Source organism: Kryptolebias marmoratus, linkage group LG9 (genome assembly GCF_001649575.2).
Source record: "Kryptolebias marmoratus isolate JLee-2015 linkage group LG9, ASM164957v2, whole genome shotgun sequence".
Classification (NCBI taxonomy): domain Eukaryota; kingdom Metazoa; phylum Chordata; class Actinopteri; order Cyprinodontiformes; family Rivulidae; genus Kryptolebias; species Kryptolebias marmoratus.
Window position 1 is genome coordinate 26,109,020 of NC_051438.1, and position 19,473 is coordinate 26,128,492.

Consider the following 19,473-nt stretch of genomic DNA (forward strand, 5'->3'; position numbering starts at 1 on the left):
TCAAAAACTATTCTCTGACTTCACCGATTTTTAAATGTGGCCGTGAAATATACAACCCCGCGCATGCGCGTCGACGGGTTAGTTTTGTAAACGTTAGCAGCGTGACTTCGGACTCACCCCTTATGTCTGTGTTTTGAGGCGTATTTTGTGAAGTATCTGCGGTCACCACTTGTTTGCTTAGTGGGCGAGTTTCGTAAGCTTCGAACCAGCAACGAAGTCGGCGCACAGCAGCTTTTCTTTTTGCCTTACTTTAACAGAGAAGCCGCTTTTCTCCGGATGAATTTGCTGTAGCGGACAGAGGATGTTTCCAGCCAGCAGATACTCATGTAAAGGTGAGGCAGCTAACTCGTTAGTTAACACAGTGGCTTAGAGAGAAACTTGACCACTACTTATTTTAAATAGAAGTGCTGAATTCAATGCTTACTTTAGTGGTTTTAGAAAAGTTTTAAGCGTTTTGTTTATTCCCTGCCTTGCAATGTTTTTGATACAAATGCTAACGTTAGCATGCTTGCTAGCTTTAAGCTAATGTAGGTGAAAGTTGAATCAGTGTTGTGGGTCACTGGAAATGTTTTAATCTTAAGAATTATGAACCAAACTACCATTTTATTTTCTGCCCTGTTATTTTCTATGGATTTTCATTGATATTAAAGTTATTCACCGTTTTATTAAAAAAAACATGCTTTATGGGATCAGTGAAAAAAAAAAAGTTAGCTTATGTTTGCAACTAGACAGCTGTTAGCTTGTTGTGCAGCTTTGCTTCTTTATGCCTCTTTTGTCACTTTTAGCGATTTGCTTATCCTGATTTAGCTCAGCTGTTTTATTTATTGCACAGTGAGGATTTTAAAGTATGTTTTAGACTCAGTTTAGCCGAGCTCAAGCCTTGCAAAGGTGGATGAGACCTGCTAGAACTGGTCCTTACTGGGGTCTGTTTTCTGTCTTGCAGTGCACAGATGTATCAGGGCTTTGACAACATTACAGACAGAGCATGCTGCCCCTCAGCTGTACACAAAGGTCCACAGGAGGACATGCTCCTCAGTGTCAACACCCCGCATCACCACCCACTACACCATCCATCCTCGAGACAAAGATCCAAGATGGGAAGGTAAGAGAGCCTGTGTGAATACAATGTGAACGTCAGATTTATGATGGGATGGGATGTAAACTGAAGGGAACTGACGTGTTTGTACTTAGAGCTGCTTTGTGACAAGGGATGGTCAGCTGCTCTATAAAAATGTAATTTGGTCTCTCAAAGGTATGCAGTCACAAGTTATGTTTCATTAAACAAGTCATGTTCATTACATTTACTACACAAAATCATTCTCAGATATTGAGTTTTTGATCAGTTCTGCCTGTTTTGAGCTCATTTCAGAATGAGCGGTTTTAGGGCTAAGTCACTATTATGCAAATTAGACGGTTCAAACTCTGAGGATTGTGACTTTGGGACAGGGACACTTACTGGACACTGGCAACCAGCGGGACCGGACCTGAAAAGTGTCAGGATGGCCCCCTGGTAAAGATAGGTTTTATTTATTTATTTATTTTCCACACTTAAGTTCAAACAGATAAAGACTGGAGACATTATATTTTCAGCCACTAATAAATGATGACTGATCAGCCTAAAAAAAATGGGAGTTTCGCTGCTCCAGGAACTAGATTCAAGGTTTTATGTAAAGGTATACGCAGACCACTCCTGACATTGAGACCCCTGATAGGTAACATAAAAAAAACAATGAATATCTAGTTCCAATGGGAACTGTAGCAACACTTTAGAAATAAAACATTTTCTTTCTAAACTTTGTATTGGCATCTTTGATGCAATCAGTCACTGTTAAAAAGTTAAATAGACTGAGGCAAAGGGGAGAAATTAATGCTAAAGCTATAAAATTAAATTTTATGTATTTGTCAAAAATAAATATTTCTTTTTTCTTCTCACAAAGTTGGTGTCCCTTAGGCACGTTTTCTTGCAGTGATAGTTTGTGACACTTTTTCTGCAGTTAAACTCTGTTTCATTTCTCTCTTAAATACAAACTTTTATTAGGTCTTCCTAATATTTTATGTTTTTGTTTTTTGTTTTTCTCGTAGCTGTCGAAATGGAGAGGTTTGCTGATGAGGCCGATGTGGTGATTGTCGGTGGAGGCCCTGCTGGTCTTTCAGCAGCCATTCGTCTTAAACAGCTAGCCAATGAACACCAGAAGGAGCTGCGAGTGTGCGTCGTGGAGAAAGCCCCTCAGATCGGAGCCCACACTCTGTCAGGAGCCTGTTTAGAGCTCAGTGCCCTCAACGAGCTCCTTCCCGACTGGAAGGAACGAGGGGCAAGTGTCTCAGTATTTCTTGTAACCAGGTTATAGTTTCAGGTTGTTATTGTGACTGTCCCTTCTGTAACATATTGCTTTTTTTGCCTATAAATTAGCAATTTTATATTTACCACAGCAACATATTGTAAATAATATATGTGCATATCATTAATATTGTATCAGCCTGTGAAGACATGTACAATTTACACTGTATGTTTTATAAATAAATAATTTCTGCTAACATTAGAAGGTGTCTAAAATTGGTAGAGAGTTTATAATTATAGCATCATTAAACAAAATAAATATTTTAAATGTATCTCTTAAAAACACAAGTTTTATTTACTTTCTTCCTTCTCCAGGCACCTCTAAAAACTCCAGTGACAGAAGACGTGTTCAGCATTTTGACAGAAAAACACAGAATCCCAGTCCCCATATTACCAGGTAAAAGCCCGTTTCATTCTTCTTTAATAAAAATGATTTACTCTTCCTTTTGTATATCACAGGAATTGGGTGACAGAAAAAAGACTTTATTTATATTTATTTGGAGTCAGTCGGGTTTTTGTTACCATTAGCGTGTTCTTTATTGTAGAACAATAAAAGGCTTCAGGCAGGTAGAAAAGTAAGATGTTTAAAACGAACAGAAAGGATTTTCAGTTCAAGTTATATTTTATATTGTGTACCTAAGATGATGTGTACAAATGAATTACTCTTCAGTGGGACATTGCTGACTTTAAGGTTTATTTATTATCACATCAGAGCCGAGTCCCTCGACAAAAAGAGAATATTTGGTTTTGCTCTGAGAACATCCGGTCTCAAGGGTTTGGAACAAGTGGTCAATTTAGTTGATAAAACGCAAGAATATTCCTCAGTGACTCGACCCCAGTGACATGATTTGTTTTGCTGTCTGTAGGCCTGCCCATGAGGAATCATGGTAACTACATTGTCAGGCTGGGGAACTTTGTGCGTTGGCTGGGGGAGCAAGCTGAGGAGCTCGGAGTGGAGCTTTACCCTGGTTATGCTGCAGCTGAGGTCAGACATGTTTCAGATTTCAAACATAATTCAGTTCCAGTGGCTGCGCTCCTTTTGCAGCCCAGCTGACAGACAGGGTCACCTGGTAGACGGAGTTTTCACTTCGTTTCAAGCGACGTATCAGCCAAATGCCCCTCTCAGATCCGGCGAGCAGGACCGGCGTATGTCTGCTTCTCCCACAGGACGGATGCTGAGGTCCAAATGTAATGAGTACAGCCAGTAAACCTGCTGAATATGATTAATTACAGGCTCCATGTTAACCAGCAGGTGATTCGTGGTATTTTTGATGTCTCTATTACAAGTTTATGTAAATGACAAAAAACAAACATCGCTGTGACAACTCAGCCATGATTAAAGGTGGCAGCTCCCCCCGTTGGCAACTGCTTTATTCTTCCTTTCAGAAGAAATCTCTTCCTTAACCGCTCCTCATCACTTCGAGCCAAATCATCGTCCAGCTGACTGTAAAAGGATGCATCAGTGTTTCAGTTATGGCCTAAAAGTGCAGACTGTTATTAGTTTAGGGTTTAAAGGTTGTATTTATTTAATATATATTGTGAATGTGACTCAAACTTATTATTTATTTTTTTTTTTTTAATCAAGTAAACAAATAATTAGTTTGGAGTTTATTCCAAGTTTACCATTTAAATGTTCAACATGTTTAGTGAAACTACAAACCATCTTGAGGTTTGAAAAAAAACTAAAACGTGTTAGGAAGAGAGATGACGGGAACATTAAGAGAAGCCAAACTAAAAGTTTGTTATATTCAGAGAAAATAAGGATTGCATTGATGAGCTGACAAACATAATAAAAACAACAACGGCTCGATTCTCTTCATTAAAAAGATAAATACAAAATGCAGCCAAGGGAAAAATCCATTTTGGGAGGAAGTTGTTCATTATGTCTGCCATAAAGACAAAAATTAGAGCAAAATCTAGAAAATTTAACTATAACTGCAAAAGGTTCACCTGAAGGCAAACAGCCTGGACAGATATTTGCAAAAAATTACATACAAAAATCAAGATTAACCAGAATACAGGAAGATGAAAGCATGGGGAAGCTTTGAAACGACCCTTGACCTAAAGCATAAAACCTGATTGATGAGGCAGAATGATGGGATGGATCAGGACGGCTTCCATGTGCCGCTCAGTCACTACACTTACTTGATTGTTTGACAGAAGCCCTCAGATGAATTGTGAAGGGATTTCCTGTCAGAATCAACCAAATTCATGAAAGCTGATTGGACGACAGTCCTCTGCTCAGATGGATTGCGGTTCAAAGCGTGCTATGAAAGCAACTCAGGAGATTTTGAAGTCAAAGAGGTGGGGTCCTCTCTGCACTGACAGCTTCAGTTATTTGATCATAATCTGTTAACTCTCAGGAAAAAACTAAAGCCTGAGAAAGACCTACAAATAAACTGAAGGCAGTTTGAAGTACAGAGCTGCCAAAGCCTCCAAAAAGGTCCAGCTCATTCCTTCGAGACATCTTCGAATTTGATGTTTTAGTCATTTCTTATATTGTTAGTTTTCAAAAGAGTGGACTCAATATACTGTTGTGACAAACAATCATTTCAAACTCTGTTGCTTTGCAGATCCTCTCAAAGCAGACAGTGTACACTTTAAACGTAAATTCATCATAAAACTGTTGCTTTAAATTAATTTTGCGTGCAGCAGAAAAAACAATATTTACATCACTACGCAAACATGTCTAAACTGAACTGTAAATGCACACAGATGTCATTTATTGGGACTGGCAAATATTGGCTGATAGTGTCCTTGTCTGGCAGCAGACATGTTGAATTTTAATTAAAATGTTCAGTCACCTTCATGCCTCAGGTGTTAATCATTATCTGCTTTATTCTCAGGTTTTATTTCACGAGGATGGAAGTGTAAAAGGGATAGCCACTAATGATGTTGGCATCGCCAAGGATGGCTCGCCAAAGGTAACACACCGAAAGTTCCTTTAATATAGAAGATCCTTTTTGTTATGCTTTTGAGCTGTTTTGTGTTCTGTCATATATGTTTAAACTTCAGGACATATATGCTCCGATTGGTTAGGATACAGCAGTTTTATACAATTAAGAAATAAAGGAAAGAAAAGCACAATCATCAGTTTTGATGTATAATTGAATTATTTAATTCATATGTGCCTAAAATCTACATTTCTGTGTTGACACACAACATGGCACATCAGGTAAAATCATCCATTTAAATTCACCTTCCAGGGAGAAAGATTTTATCATTTTAAATAGAAACAGAGTCAGGCTTTCTGAAGGCTTTCAAGTTTTTTTTTTACTCAAAGGATGAACCACTGTTGTCGTCTTTAGCAAAGAATATTACGTGACAATTGTGTGTCCATAGCACACAATTTATTTCCATTTCCAAGATTGCATCTAAAATGTCAAAAATTACACCCTTCAGCGTGTAAAAAGCGATTCCCAGAGAGCTGCTGAAAGGACCGCTTGCTGTTCACGCAATTCCATAAGGTCTAGTATTATAACTAAAGAAAACATGAGGGAAGGAGCAGCTGAAATGCAAAGAATAACTCTGAAAGACCTTCAGGAAAGCTGGAGTAGAAATGCTCAAGATCACTCTGGCTCCCTGTGAACAATCCTACAGAAATGAGGAGTGACCAAAGATGATTTCTATCTATGCATTAAAGTAAAACTGTGTTTGCTTGCAAAAACCTGTCTTCTGGGTTGCTTTTTCCTTTTCATTTATTTCCATTTTATCTTTATGTGACGTTTTTTCTGTTTCAGGATGTTTTTGAGCGAGGAATGGAGCTTCACGCTAAAGTCACGTTGTTTGGAGAAGGCTGTCATGGCCACTTAGCTAAGCAGCTTTATAAGCAATTCAACCTGCGTGAGAACTGCGATCCCCAGACTTATGCCATTGGCCTTAAGGAGGTAATTAACATTTACTGCAGAAACACTGGCTCTCACTGTTGGGACTTTAAAGTTTCTGTCTGGTTTTCTTTAATGAGTTTGAATGGTGTATTTTGATGAGCTGCTGGTATAAAAACCATTATATTTAAAATGCATAAAGTAAATGTTTCTGACTAAATATAATGTGCTACACCTTGACCCTGTTTTGGATGATTCATGCCTGAGTTTCTCCAGATAAGAGTTTTATCAGCAGCAGCGATGAAGATGATAACTCCCATGATCTGGAAAAATCTCATAAAGTCATTGAACTGTCTTTTCATGCTTTAACATTTCTGCGCTCGCCATTTTATTGTAGCTGTGGGTGATTGATGAGAAGAAATGGAGGCCCGGCAGAACGGAGCATTCTGTGGGTTGGCCCCTGAACAGACACTCGTATGGAGGCTCCTTCCTGTATCACCTCAACGAAGGAGAGCCCCTCGTCGCCTTAGGCTTTGTGGTGAGTAGTTTCATTATCAAGATAATTAGGAAAATACATCTAGAGGGGTTTTTCCTAAATGTACAACTTCAGGAAATTTGAGGAGAAGCCTTCAAATTTGTTACAGATGTTCATTTATTTGATCTGAAGGATTAATCTACCAGCTTTGGGCAAAAGAGAGATCAGTAACGCCTAATATCTTCTACCATTTTGTTCTTTATATCAAGAGCATCTGGGCGCTAATTTAATCCCACCTTAGATGGTATTTACAATGTTCAGACCTTTTACTACCCAGAATCAGAAGAATAAAGCCTCGTCCACACAGAAACGCAAAAAACAACCTAAAACGCTGCGGTAACCATGCCAAGCCTGTATGTGGCGCTGTAACAACAGGAAACAAGGCACAGAGCGTGTGCATAAAGCTTACACGCTGGGTTTGAAATGTAAACAATAAGAGGATGCTCTCAGGTCATAGGTTACATTAGAGGTGGGACTATGATGTCACCAGTTTCAAAAGGTTCTGTTTTGACTGTCTACACGAAAATGAACAGATGGCGCTTTAAGATTTTTGTCACCCTGAAACCTGTTTTCAAAACATATCATTTTGGGGCTCCTAAAAAATGCAAGGCTGAAACATAAAAAAAACCTGTGTGTTCACAAAAACCGTTCCCTTTAATGTTTGAGAACTGCAGTTTCATTGGTTCGTGTAGGAAAATAACCACAGGTTGGCACTTCTTCATTCACTCTCTCATCCCAGGTTGGTCTGGACTACTCAAACCCTTACCTGAGTCCTTTCAAGGAGTTTCAGCGCTGGAAACACCACCCCTTTGTCGCTTCTACTCTGGAGGGAGGCCAGAGGATTGCTTATGGAGCCAGAGCCTTAAACGAGGGAGGATTTCAGGTTTGTGCATCAGATAAAATCTGTGTAAACTCACCACTCCTCTTTTGTTTTTGTTAACAACACTTTGTATTATATCAAACTAATAACGTCTAAACTCGACTAATTTAAATTTTGGTGGAGAATAAATTCAGCTGGGTCATTAGGGATACATTAAGATAATTAAAATAACAAGTTACCACTCTGGGGCTTATTATTTTGTTTTCTTTTATACTTTATTAAAGCCAGCAGCAGAATTATTAATTTAGGTAAATTTAATGAGCAAACAAATTAGAATTCTTGCTTCAAATGAAAAAGACAATTAAAGATGTTTATTTAAATGTTCCAGTGTATTATTATGTATTTATCAAATGTAAGGCTGTAAAGGGATTGGTTAAAGTTTTTAATCTGTTATCAGGATTATTATTATTATTATTAAAAACTATGAAATCCAACAGTCTGTGAAGCTGAAGCTACATTTCAAATAGTTCATGTCTGTAGAAAAAGTTTATCATCAGTGGTAAGTTAAATATAGCACCGTTCGCAGAGATAAGTAGATCTAGCAGCTGTCTAACATCCAGATGGAGGTAAATATTGGACATTTAATTAAAACTGGGTCGATTACTGGTTTCAAGGTATACTAAGGTGTTTAAAAAGTCACAATGTCATACTGTGTCTACAATTTAAATGCCTTTTAATAAGATGCTAAAGACAAAACCTTTTTGCTGTCGTTTTGGGTTGAATACTGTAACATTGTGGTATTTCTGCTCTGAGTCTCATTCGTACTCGAAACGCAGCTGAGTGTAAAGAAAGGGAAACATTTAAAATGTATAAACTGTTTTGTCGTCGTCTGCTTCAGTCTATCCCAAAGCTGACTTTTCCCGGGGGGTTGCTGATTGGCTGCAGCCCCGGTTTCATGAACGTGCCGAAGATCAAAGGGACGCACACGGCTATGAAGAGCGGCATTCTGGCTGCTGAGGCCGTCTTCCCGAAGGTGACCGCAGAGAACCCGGATTCAGAGACGGCAGGTACGGGATTTAGACTCTCTACCAATCAGGAGCCGTTCCGTGCGTCGTGTCCTTCACTCTATCAGGGGCTGCAGCTCGATGACGTCCTGCTCAGTTAAATTCAGAACCGTACAAACTTACCAACACGCCATGAACGCAAAATGTTAAAGTTTAAAATGAGGTTGCAGGAAAAGGTTACTGCTACTCCTGTCAAATAGTCCCAAGATACTGAATTTGCCTTAACAACAATACACTCCTTTAAATACTGACTCAAACAGCACTTTAATAAGACTAAGAGACATTTTCCTACGTTATTGGAGCATAAACCATCCAAGAATCACCCGTCACCATGATCTGCTGCATCAGCTGAGAACAGATTGGATGCACAGACAGAATGAAAAATAATCCTCTCCTGCTAGATCCACATTTTACTCTCATTTTGTTCTGATTGCAGATGAGGTTCTGTGGCACTAATTTACTCTCTGCTCCTTCTTTCAATGCAAAGTTCTACTGAGACAACCCGGTTCTGGTTAGTTTGCCTCCAAGTAGATGCCTCAGCAACATTTTACACAAGGTTTTGGCTGTTTACTGGTATTTTTATTTACGTTTTTTGCTTTCTTTTTCCTACATATTAGGGCTTTTAACTTTCAATCTGCATAGTTATGTTCAGTTAAGAGCTTGAGGTTGAATTACAACTACTGAAAGTCAAAAGACTTGAGTTTTACACATCAGGTGAGGACTTAGCAGGGGTCAAACGGGCACAGTGCTTTGTGCTGCAGGTGGATCAATCAAATAACTCCAGGGTCAATACATTTCAGTCCAAACTGTTTCAAAGATTCATGACTTGTTTGTTCATTAAGTGTTAGTCAGCAAATTTAGTATGTTGCCTCTAATCTTCTAATCAAGCTGCACATTTGTGGAAGATGCTAATTTATGTGCAAGGATCTGAAGTTATTTGCTGTAAAGCTCCCGTTTTGTTGCATCAGCTTTTACCTGGTGCTGTGTGTGTGTGTGTGTAAGATGAAACCTCTGCAATAAACAAGCATTTTTTACAAGATTGAAACAAGGTTAACCCCTATGTATCTTGACAAAGGTTAACATACCACCAGGCTTTAGAGAGGTCTGAGTTAAAAAGGAATAAAGAAAAAGCTGCAGGACAAAAGAGAATTACTAGTTCCTTCGTTTGTTATCTGATTCGATCCTTTTAGGGCTTCATGTGCCGGAGTACGGTGAGAACTTGAAGAACTCGTGGGTGTGGAAAGAGCTGTACTCTGTGAGGAACATCAGACCCTCCTTCCACAATCCCCTTGGCCTGTACGGTGGCATGATTTACACCGGGATTTTCTACTGGATCCTGCGAGGAAAAGAGCCGTGGACACTCAGACACCAGGGTAATCGTTGTACAATTGTTTGTTTTTTTTATTTCGTCTATCAATAGCAACAAAGTGTTAACTGCAGGGAGGAAACTGATCACAGACAAAAACAATTAATATTTATTATTAGGCACCTCATGTTTGGTCACTATCAGTGAAGAAAAGGCAATAAAACTGGAGGCTGAAAGCAGTGATTCCCAACCCTGGTTGTTTCCTGCTTTGAATGAGTGAGGGATTAACTTGAAGACCTGCAGATTAGCAGGGAAACAATGAAAACATGCAGGCTAATGTTCCTCCAGGACCAGGGCTGGGAACCTCTGGTCTGAAGAACGTAGAAGGTTTTAATGCTTGAATGTGATCGTTTGTATTTGCACAGCCAAGTAAAGCTTCTATGATGTCGGCTGCATGTATAAAGGATGTAACATGTACAGTCAACGGAGTTTAGTTTATCTGTTGACTCAGATCAGTAGTGGCCAGAAAATTCCAGTGTTTTATCTTTAGGTGACCTCTGAGTTTATCTTAGGGTAGCGGGGAGAAAAAGTCAAACATTTCCTAACCAGCTGTGCTCCGTGTGTGGCAGGTATGGATGCGCACCATCTGAAACCGGCTAAAGACTGTACACCCATCGAGTACCCCAAACCTGACGGCAAGATTAGCTTTGACCTGCTGTCCTCCGTGGCCCTGAGTGGCACCAACCACGAGGGGGACCAGCCGCCTCATCTGACCTTAAAGGACGACAGCGTCCCGGTCGCCAAGAACCTGGCTGTTTATGATGGACCCGAGCAGCGCTTCTGCCCTGCAGGTAACACCGTCACGCTGATCTTCTGCTCGTATTATTCTAACAAAACGAAGGCTGTGCTTTTATCAGGAGCAGAATCACTGCCATGTTTACTCTAAAGTGGAACGGGGTAAATAACCAATTACAGGATGTTTGTTTTCAAGGCAGATAGAAAATAATGAACAGATTATTCTGTCACAATTTTAAAAATGATCATTTTGAAACTAATTTTGCAGACAATCTTCTACTAAAAGAAAAAAAAAAAACTACTGTTGTGTATAAAAACATTTTTAGCCAGACATGTGAAAACAAAAGGATTTTAACTGGTCTTAAAATAATTCATAAAAATACACGAAAAGCTGTTTTATCTAAATCAAATTAAATTGTTTTTATTCCAATTTTCCTTTCTGTGTGAATAAAACCAGCAGGTTGTCGCTGATGTTAAAACTAAAGGATTGTAATTTATCAAACAAGATGGCCGTGTTTCTGCTTATCAGCACGCAGCGTTTCCTGATTCTGGGTTCTGTTAAACCCACTAATTATCAAACTAACTGAAGACTTTAAGTTTCAAACTATGGAAATGATGTGAATTATCGGGGCTTTTGTATTTTTTACAAGTTATATTTGTGATAAAAAGACTAATCCTCATTTGGAAAGATTGTATTCTTTGCAACACTTTCTAAGCTGCCATCATCAACATATCAGAAACTTTGAGTCAATCAAAACTTATTGTCCTGTGAAGGTTTTCAGTATACTTAATACAAGCTTAATTAACTACAGAAGTAGATAAAATCTATTGTAGTCTGTTTCCTGATCAGCTCACCATCAACTAAAGCTAAACGTCTGCCTCAAAGTCAATGTTCGTTTGTGGCCAGTGTTCTTATTAAGCATGAGAAGTCTCGGCATTTTAATTTGCAATCAGTGGCTCATTGTGTACAGCATTTTAGAAAAACCCTTAAGAAATCAGATGTCTGGTCTGGCAACAGTTAAATTTATATGTCTGGGGGGAAAATGAAAGTCGTGATCATTTTCTGAAAATTAAAGCTGCGTCTCCCGAAGCATTGATCAACCACGAACTCAGTCAGGCTCTAAAGACGGAGCAGCTACTACTTTTTGAGATACAAAAGAACTTCATCATGATTTCTATAAATATGCCAGCTAATCTGAAATTTAGGCAACTATTACCATATTTTCCACACTACAGGGCACTCTGGATTATAAGACGCACTGTCGATAAATGGTCCATTTATTAATTTTTGTCATATGTAAGGTGCATTAAGCGAAACAAAACAGCCCCGTCTTTTCAGAGAATACTGCACCAACGTAAGCGTCGAGTATAAACGCCTCCACCGCTCGCCGTACGCGACTATAACTGAGCTTAATGCTGCAAGCGGAGCGGCTTTGTAGTTTACCAAAGTCGTACTAAAACATTTTGACTTACATATATAAGGCGCACTGTCGTTTTTTTGAGAAAATTGAAGGCTTTTAAGTTCACTTTATAGTCCGGAGAATACGGTATATCTGCTATTACCAGTTAAATGTAACCGCTGACAGCCTAAAGTTTGTCTTTACCAGATATCTGACACTGGGGCTCAGTCATTCTCTAACTGTCACACATCCACCCTTCCAGGTGTCTACGAGTACGTTCCCGTGGAAACAGGAGATGGGATGAGATTACAGATTAATGCTCAGAACTGTGTCCACTGCAAGACCTGCGACATCAAAGATCCGAGCCAGAACATTAACTGGGTGGTTCCTGAGGGAGGCGGTGGACCTGCTTACAATGGAATGTGACCTTTTCTGCAGTTTTGTTTTGTTTTTTTTCCCCTACCACTTGTCTTGAAGGATTCTACAGTACTGTTCAGAGTATGTGCCACATAGCTGTTTGGGGGTACAGGAATTATCTTTTAATTTAAAGTGTTTTTCTCAAGCTTGAGATTTGAAAGCCGTGTAAACTACAGGACCATGTGAAAGTCGAATCGAACTGTCAGCTTGTGCATTACCTCTGTGGGGGCATTTTAATTTGTCAAAGAGTGTTTTTTTTATTTTAAGAGGAAAACTTGACCAACAGCAGTAGTTAATAGTTCATGTCAATAATGTAAAATTAGGCAAGCTGTTAAAAGGTTTAAACCATTTATGGTGACACATTTTAACAGCATGTAACATAAAAACGGTAATTAATAAAGAGCACTTGATGGTTATTCTTTGTTTTATTGACCTGTAAAAACATAAATAAGGAAATGGATGTACTGTATGAGCTCCAAGGTATCAAAACTTCAACCGTGACGTGACTCAACATACACAACTTTACTTTGCTTCTCGGCTTTTAAAACTCCAGAACGAAGGCCAGTGTTTATCCAGTTCATCAGCAGCAGAATCAGACTAAAACTCAACTACTCACAGTGAGAACACTTTGGAAAGTCAGGTCAAATTAAGACTCTTATTCCCTCATATGAAAACAGAAAGGTATCGGGTGGAAACGCAGCGCGTTTTCCTATGACTGTGGATTCCACTGCAGAGGTAACTTCGGATAATTCATTGCATAACGATCTCAAACATTCACGCAAACATTTTGGCATAGATCTTCTTCTCTCTCTCCTTCTCTTCCTGGATTTTATGATGGACTTTCTTCATCTCATTGGTGATGGCTGTCAAGACAGAGAGTTTTAAAAAAACAGATTTTAATTTCCTTTTTCCAGCAGAAGGGTTAGTGAGTCACGATTTTACTTAATATAGGGAAATTTTAAAATTTGTTTTTAGCCCCTGCACGCTGAATATTATGTAAAGATGCTTCTTAAAGTGCATAGACAGCGTGAAGCTCACTGATAGCTCTTTATCTTTTAGCCTGCAGCCACAAAACTGCTGCCTAAAAATATCAAAAGTGCAACACTGAAAAGGAGGAAAAATGCTTCAGACGGGCAGAAGATCTGCACACACCAGGAGGCGTAAGAACCAGCTGCAGAAGGTGTCCTGTTATTAACTGATTCATCATTAAACCTTTCAGAAATGATCTCTGCTCCTTGGGTAACTTCTTACTGAGGGGCGTTTTCTAATAAAGTGTGTCAGTGTGTTATAACGGGAACAAATTGACTGAATTTAGGATTTAGATTTGTTCTTTTTCTTTGTACAGAGCCCCGAGATCACTTTTGTTGTGATTTGGGGCCATATAAACAAACTGAATTGATTGTTTTTTTTTTCTCCAATAAAAAAATAAAAATAGACTTTACAGTTTCCTATCTTAATTTAAAAGATGTACATTATTCTGAATAATAATGAAATACAAGGTTGACTAAAACAATAAAACTGAAGATCTCACCTTTATCTTCTGGAGCAACTTCCTGAGCTTTTTTTAGATCAGACTGTAAAGAGGAACAAAATAATGTGGATTATTTTTTATTTTACAACAGGGTTTTCTACTCATTTTACTTAAAGACACAACAAATAACACATTTTAAGCAGCTATTTGTTTCTGTCTCCAATTTCTCCTCATTTTCTTTTAAATTAAAGTATGAATCTGAACATAAGAGTTATCCTGAACTATATCAGATGGTGCCGTTTGAACGAGTTTACTTAGGTAATTTTTCCAGATATATACTGAATACAACTCTGAAATGCAGGTCCACAGTTAATGTAAACAAAGCGCTCGGGTGAATCCGCCAAAAACCACAGAAAAGAGAAAGGAGTAAGACAACTCAAGACTAAAGGTGGGGGATCAAGCAGGGAGGTGGAGCTCAGCATTCAAACACAGGTTTTGTAAAACTTCAGCTACAGCAGTGAGTTTGTTTTCAGTCACTTCGGCTGTTTCTGCAGGTAAACAAACACTTGTGTTGTCACAAATTCTACTCAACTTTTAGTTTAAGGACACATTAACCATCGATATGAGAAAAATACTGTGTGGATTAAGATTTTATTTTTTCTGTCAGGTCTTCCTGACCTTGCAATGATACTTTAATAGTTACCATGGCTTTGTCGTAGTCCTTCAGTCCCTGCCAGGCCTGGGCTCTTCGGAAAAGTGCTTTAGTGTTTGTTTGGTTCAGTTCAAGAGCCTGCAACAGAAACGACATTTTCAATGATCTTTTGTTAGTTGATGAATTTTAAAATGGTCTTTAAAATCCTCTAACTGACCAGGCAAAGTCAGTGCAGGCAAGAATAAATGCATCTGCATGTAAATGCTACCTATGAGGCTGATTTTATCCTCTTTATGTGATTAGAAGCTGTTGCACCGTATTTAAATGTGTGGTTTAAAGGAATGATAAATTAACTGTTTGTAGTAAATATTGTCAAACAGTGAGTGATAACAGTCACAAGCCTGATGATGTAGATTTATGGGAGTTCAGAAACAACAAGTCACACTGCAGGGCCACCCCAACAGTTCGACTCATGTCACCTCGTTGCAGCTGTCCAGAGCTTCCTGCCACAGCTGCATCCTCAGTTTACAAGCAGCTGTGTTCAGGAAGCAGCTGAGTGCTGTGGGCTCCAGCTTCTTCTGGGCCTCCTCCTCCTCCTCCAGTTGCTCTCCACTCATCTCCAAGTACCTGAATTAATGCGAAATGTAAAAGAGAAAATCATTATCTGTTGATAAAGTACAAAAAATAAGATTCTTCTGTAGTTTAAATGTGCTTGTTTTGGTTGTTAAAAAAAATATATTTTCTATTAATTACATGTATGTGTTTGCCTGAACATTAAACTAAATGGTTCTTGCAACAATAACTTTTTTAAACACTTTGGAAGTGTAAGCAGATGAAATCCTTCATTTCACGGTCGCTTTCAAAGAGTGCAGCTCAAATTCTCCCTTCTCTTCTCTCTGAGGAAGACTGTGGCTGGAAGTAAAGCACAAACCCCGGGACGCTTTAACCTACCTGAGGGCTTTACTGTATTTGTTGACTGCAGCTTTCCAGTCTTGGTTCTTAAAAAGGACGTTTCCAATATTCTTCACATCTTCGGCGACTGACAGAACTTTGTCGACCTGAAAGATTTAAAGGAAACTTGTTACATGTTTCCCCTGGAAAACTTGTTCTTCATTCCTCAGATGAACCTGGTCAGGACCAATTAAATAAAATACATGTGGTTTTTGTTAGTTTCAGTTTGGACAGTAAGGAGACTTTATGATCAACCAACAGAATCTTCTGAGCAGGAACATTTGTGAGATAAACAAGTTATGCAGACTAGGTTACTTTATTTCAAAGTAAATTTTCAGGGGACAGTGTGCTTGAACTTATTTAGCAGCTGTTCCTTCTGCCTCCAGTGTTTCCCAGTCTAAATCCATCCTTGAACTTCGTAATAAAATTTGTATCTGTCCTCTCGGCTGACTCTGCATAAGGCAACAAACAAGCTTGTTTCCAGAAAAGGCTCCTCGCGGAGCTGACTGATGCTATCTGCCAGAGTACACCCATGTCCTCTCAGATCAAAGACCTCCCTGATTCTTACATCTTTAAAGTTGATGTCGGAGTCCTCGGGGAAGTCTGGGTGGGCATCTCCGGTTTCATCACTTGGTGCCGAGCCCCAGCTGTCCCCGTCCTTATGCTCGCCGCAGTCAGCTACGACACAAGGCTGAAAAGGCAGAAATGTTAAAGAAAAATCCCGTTTGCAGCTCAGAAATTGATCACAGAACTAATGCGAGTATTTTCCATCAAAGTATGATGTCAGCTAACAGTATAATAAATGCTTAGAGGCTGAAGGTTATGAACTCAAGCTCATTTTAAATTGAAACTCAGCAGGTTTAAAGAGGATTTACCTTCACAGGCACATCGTCATTGGTTTCAATGGACTCCAGCATTTTTACAATCCCCATTCCTTTTAACACTTGTCCAAAGACCACGTGTTTTCCATCCAGGTGTGGCGTTGAGACAGTAGTGATGAAGAACTGCGAACCGTTGGTGTTCGGCCCGGCGTTGGCCATGCTTAGCAGACCCACTTTGTCGTGCTACGTAAGGGAGAAAAATATTCAGAGCGGAGACATTTTCGTTAGCATTAACAGAAGGGATTCCAATTTAATTTGGTTTGCCTCTTTAGATATTTACCTCAAGTACTAACATGACAAATACGTCATTCCAGGGTACTCAGCTACACTGGTTAGTGATATTCAGCCTTTTAAAGTCAACTTTATATTTAGGTGTTTAAACCTCCCCCACTGTAAAACCTGCTGTAGATGAATCCGTCTGTTTCAGTGGTTCATAGTTTACCTTGTAGTGAAAGTTTTCATCCTCAAACTTTTCCCCGTAGATGCTCTCGCCCCCAGTGCCATTGTGGTTAGAGAAATCTCCTCCCTGGATCATGAACTTCTTGATGACTGCCGAAGACAAATTTAAAGACAAATATAAGCCAAAACCACGATGAACGACAAACCATGCAGTCTCATTACAGCTTAAGCACATTTTGCATAAACAAGCAGCTTTTTATTTTGTAATATTCATCAGCTGTGTTCAAATGCTCATTTTTGGAAACTGTTGTAATCAATTTCACTTTTCTGTGGAAACATTTGCTTTACAAGTTTTTGAAGCCATAATTATAAACTCGGAAAGTTTTAAAACAACTCCAATGTGACGCTTCAAGGTTGTCATCTCAACAAACTAAGTGAAAGGTTTATGGCTATTTACTTCTGTGGAACGGGCATCCCTTGAAGTGCAACGGCTTCCCTGTCAGTTTTCCGATGCCTTTTTCCCCGGTGCAGAGCGCTCTGAAGTTTTCCGCAGTCTTGGGGGTGATATTGGCAAACAGCTCCAGAACGATTCGGCCAGCTGAGGACAGAAAATAGAAAACAGAAAAATTTACAGGAAAACACTACTGCCAATTTATACACTTAAGCTGCCTAAAAACAAGCAGAACACAGACATTCAGGAGCATTATAAAAATATATTTGTGTATTTTGTCTTCATCAGATCTTAAGGTTCATTGTTTCAGAAGTCTTCATATTTTCTGCTATTCCAAAGAAGCCACACACGTCCAATCTTTCTCAAAATCTGGCCATGAACTTTAACAAACAAACTGAGGCTTGTGGAGTCTGAAAAATAGCTCCTAGGTTTTGTAATTCCTCTGAGCTTTACACAGCGACACAGGGTGAACTCGCTCACGCATCTGCTGCTAGGAAGAATCGAAACTGTCTTATCAAATAATATTTCTTATGGTATAAATTGATTCAGAATGGCCTCATAACCCTTCTTGGATTTATGAGAAGCAACAATTACTTCTCTTGAGATAATTATGGATGTGGTTTCTCCCTGAAAATATGTTCACACAACCCAACTGTTTGTCCTTTTTACATTTAATGGAAACTGAGAATAGTTCAATTCACTGCTGCTGCAATTTGTCTCAGCTTTTGTTAAATGAATAAATTGCAATGAATAATAATTTTTGTGTTATTGTAAAGTTTAATGGACGAGTTTTCATAGCAGCTGACATTATTTTGTTTTGTAGCAGAATTAAAACAAAACAAATCCTATTTTTGTTTTAGCTTGACTATTATTAGTAACAACTACACGTGGTTATGTATAACAAGCTCTGACTTACATCAGCTCATGTTATTTTCTTAATCAACATTCACATATATATTCCGTTTAACACATCTGTTTTATTTTAATAAGGGACTTCTTTTGGATTAATGTGTAAATGAGCTTCTAGATGTCACTGGAGAATGCTACCAGGGCGTTAAAGTCACTGTGCTAACAGAGCTAACTCAGTTAGCTAACTGCTGAGGTAGCTGAAAAATGTCATTTAATTTAAATTGTCCTGACCTCTTTCTTCATCAATGTCAACATCGAAAAAGACGCGGGGGTTCTCGGGGTTTGAAGGTTTTGCGGACGGTGTTGGGTGAGACATTTTTAAATAGAAAAATCTTCTCTTGTTCCAGCTAACGCTAGCTAAAACACGATCGGTGGAGCAGGCTCGGCGTTATGAATGAACAGCTCACGACTTCCGGTGTAAAACTTCAAAATAAAACTCAAAGGGCGACAGCTCCATTTTACAGCGTCACCGTAGACGAGATTCTTGCTTTATTTTGAAGTCTCAAAACACAACTTTAAAATAAACAAAACTGTCAGTCAAAGTAAGTAGTTTCCCACAAACACTATATATTTTCACTTTAATAGATCCAAAGAATTACAAATAAATCAGCACAATAAAGTTCGCAAAACAGACAACAGTTTTCACAAAGCAACATTAGGAGCGCAACAAATCATACATCAATATGCCATTTTACAAAGCACTGCAACAAAACACATAAAATAAATTAAATTAAAGTAACATTTATATGCTACTTTTTGTGAAGTTTGACTTAAATCTGAAAAGAAAAATGTTGAAAAGAAAATTAGGCCTAATTAAAGGTTTAGGAATGCCCTCTGGGAGGCGCTACAGGAGACTACCAGGTTCAGGAGCAGCTTTTTCCCCATGTCTCCCTGCTGAAATCTGCCCCACCCTCTTCACACACACACACACACACACACACACACACACACTCTAACCAACCCCCACCCTCCATCCCCTCACACACACACACACACTAACCCCCCTGGACTGAACCAACTACACTGCCATCTCACTGTATTTTGCATCTGTATAAATCATTGACACTCCTGTTTAAACTTCATATATCTGTAAATTATTACCTGACTGTATAGCTATTTACTCTATATTACATAGCCATCGCCATAGGCTTATCAGAGCCTGTACCAAAAGATAATAGGGGTCCTGAGAGCAGGTGTGTGCCGGTTTAAATGTATAAACAATTTACAAAAATCAATAATATCAAAAATAATATTGGAATT

The 19,473-nt window shown here is 38.9% G+C and overlaps 2 protein-coding genes across 2 annotated transcripts; one reads left to right on the plus strand and one right to left on the minus strand.

The window, feature by feature from the left end:
- The first annotated feature begins 71 nt into the window (after positions 1 to 71).
- etfdh (electron transfer flavoprotein dehydrogenase) lies at positions 72 to 12,915 on the plus strand. Its single transcript, XM_017417515.3, has 13 exons — positions 72 to 332; positions 944 to 1,102; positions 2,083 to 2,312; positions 2,654 to 2,735; positions 3,205 to 3,323; positions 5,185 to 5,262; positions 6,079 to 6,225; positions 6,560 to 6,700; positions 7,437 to 7,580; positions 8,416 to 8,584; positions 9,772 to 9,954; positions 10,517 to 10,738; positions 12,345 to 12,915. Exons 1-13 carry the CDS (start codon positions 302 to 304, stop codon positions 12,506 to 12,508), a joined length of 1,869 nt encoding a protein of 622 aa, XP_017273004.1. The 5' UTR covers positions 72 to 301; the 3' UTR covers positions 12,509 to 12,915.
- ppid (peptidylprolyl isomerase D) lies at positions 12,906 to 18,612 on the minus strand. The gene is made up of 10 exons (XM_017417516.3): positions 18,445 to 18,612; positions 17,311 to 17,451; positions 16,897 to 17,003; positions 16,449 to 16,637; positions 16,142 to 16,264; positions 15,574 to 15,680; positions 15,102 to 15,249; positions 14,674 to 14,760; positions 14,031 to 14,073; positions 12,906 to 13,362 (listed from the first exon to the last, which is right to left on the minus strand). Exons 1-10 carry the CDS (start codon positions 18,527 to 18,529, stop codon positions 13,274 to 13,276), a joined length of 1,119 nt encoding a protein of 372 aa, XP_017273005.1. The 5' UTR covers positions 18,530 to 18,612; the 3' UTR covers positions 12,906 to 13,273.
- Positions 18,613 to 19,473: the final 861 nt, after the last annotated feature.

What these genes read in the sequence shown, in the direction of transcription:
- etfdh (XM_017417515.3), top strand. Translation starts at nt 302, where the DNA reads ATGTTTCCAGCCAGCAGATACTCATGTAAAG. An exon ending in TCGTCGCCTTAGGCTTTGTG is followed by an intron (nt 6,701 to 7,436) that starts GTGAGTAGTTTC and finishes CTCTCATCCCAG; the next exon opens with GTTGGTCTGGACTACTCAAA. An exon ending in GTGGACACTCAGACACCAGG is followed by an intron (nt 9,955 to 10,516) that starts GTAATCGTTGTA and finishes CGTGTGTGGCAG; the next exon opens with GTATGGATGCGCACCATCTG.
- ppid (XM_017417516.3), bottom strand. Translation starts at nt 18,529, where the DNA reads ATGTCTCACCCAACACCGTCCGCAAAACCTTCAAACCCCGAGAACCCC. An exon ending in ATGACGATGTGCCTGTGAAG is followed by an intron (nt 16,265 to 16,448) that starts GTAAATCCTCTT and finishes CTGCCTTTTCAG; the next exon opens with CCTTGTGTCGTAGCTGACTG. An exon ending in AGGACTACGACAAAGCCATG is followed by an intron (nt 14,074 to 14,673) that starts GTAACTATTAAA and finishes TCCTCTTTACAG; the next exon opens with TCTGATCTAAAAAAAGCTCA.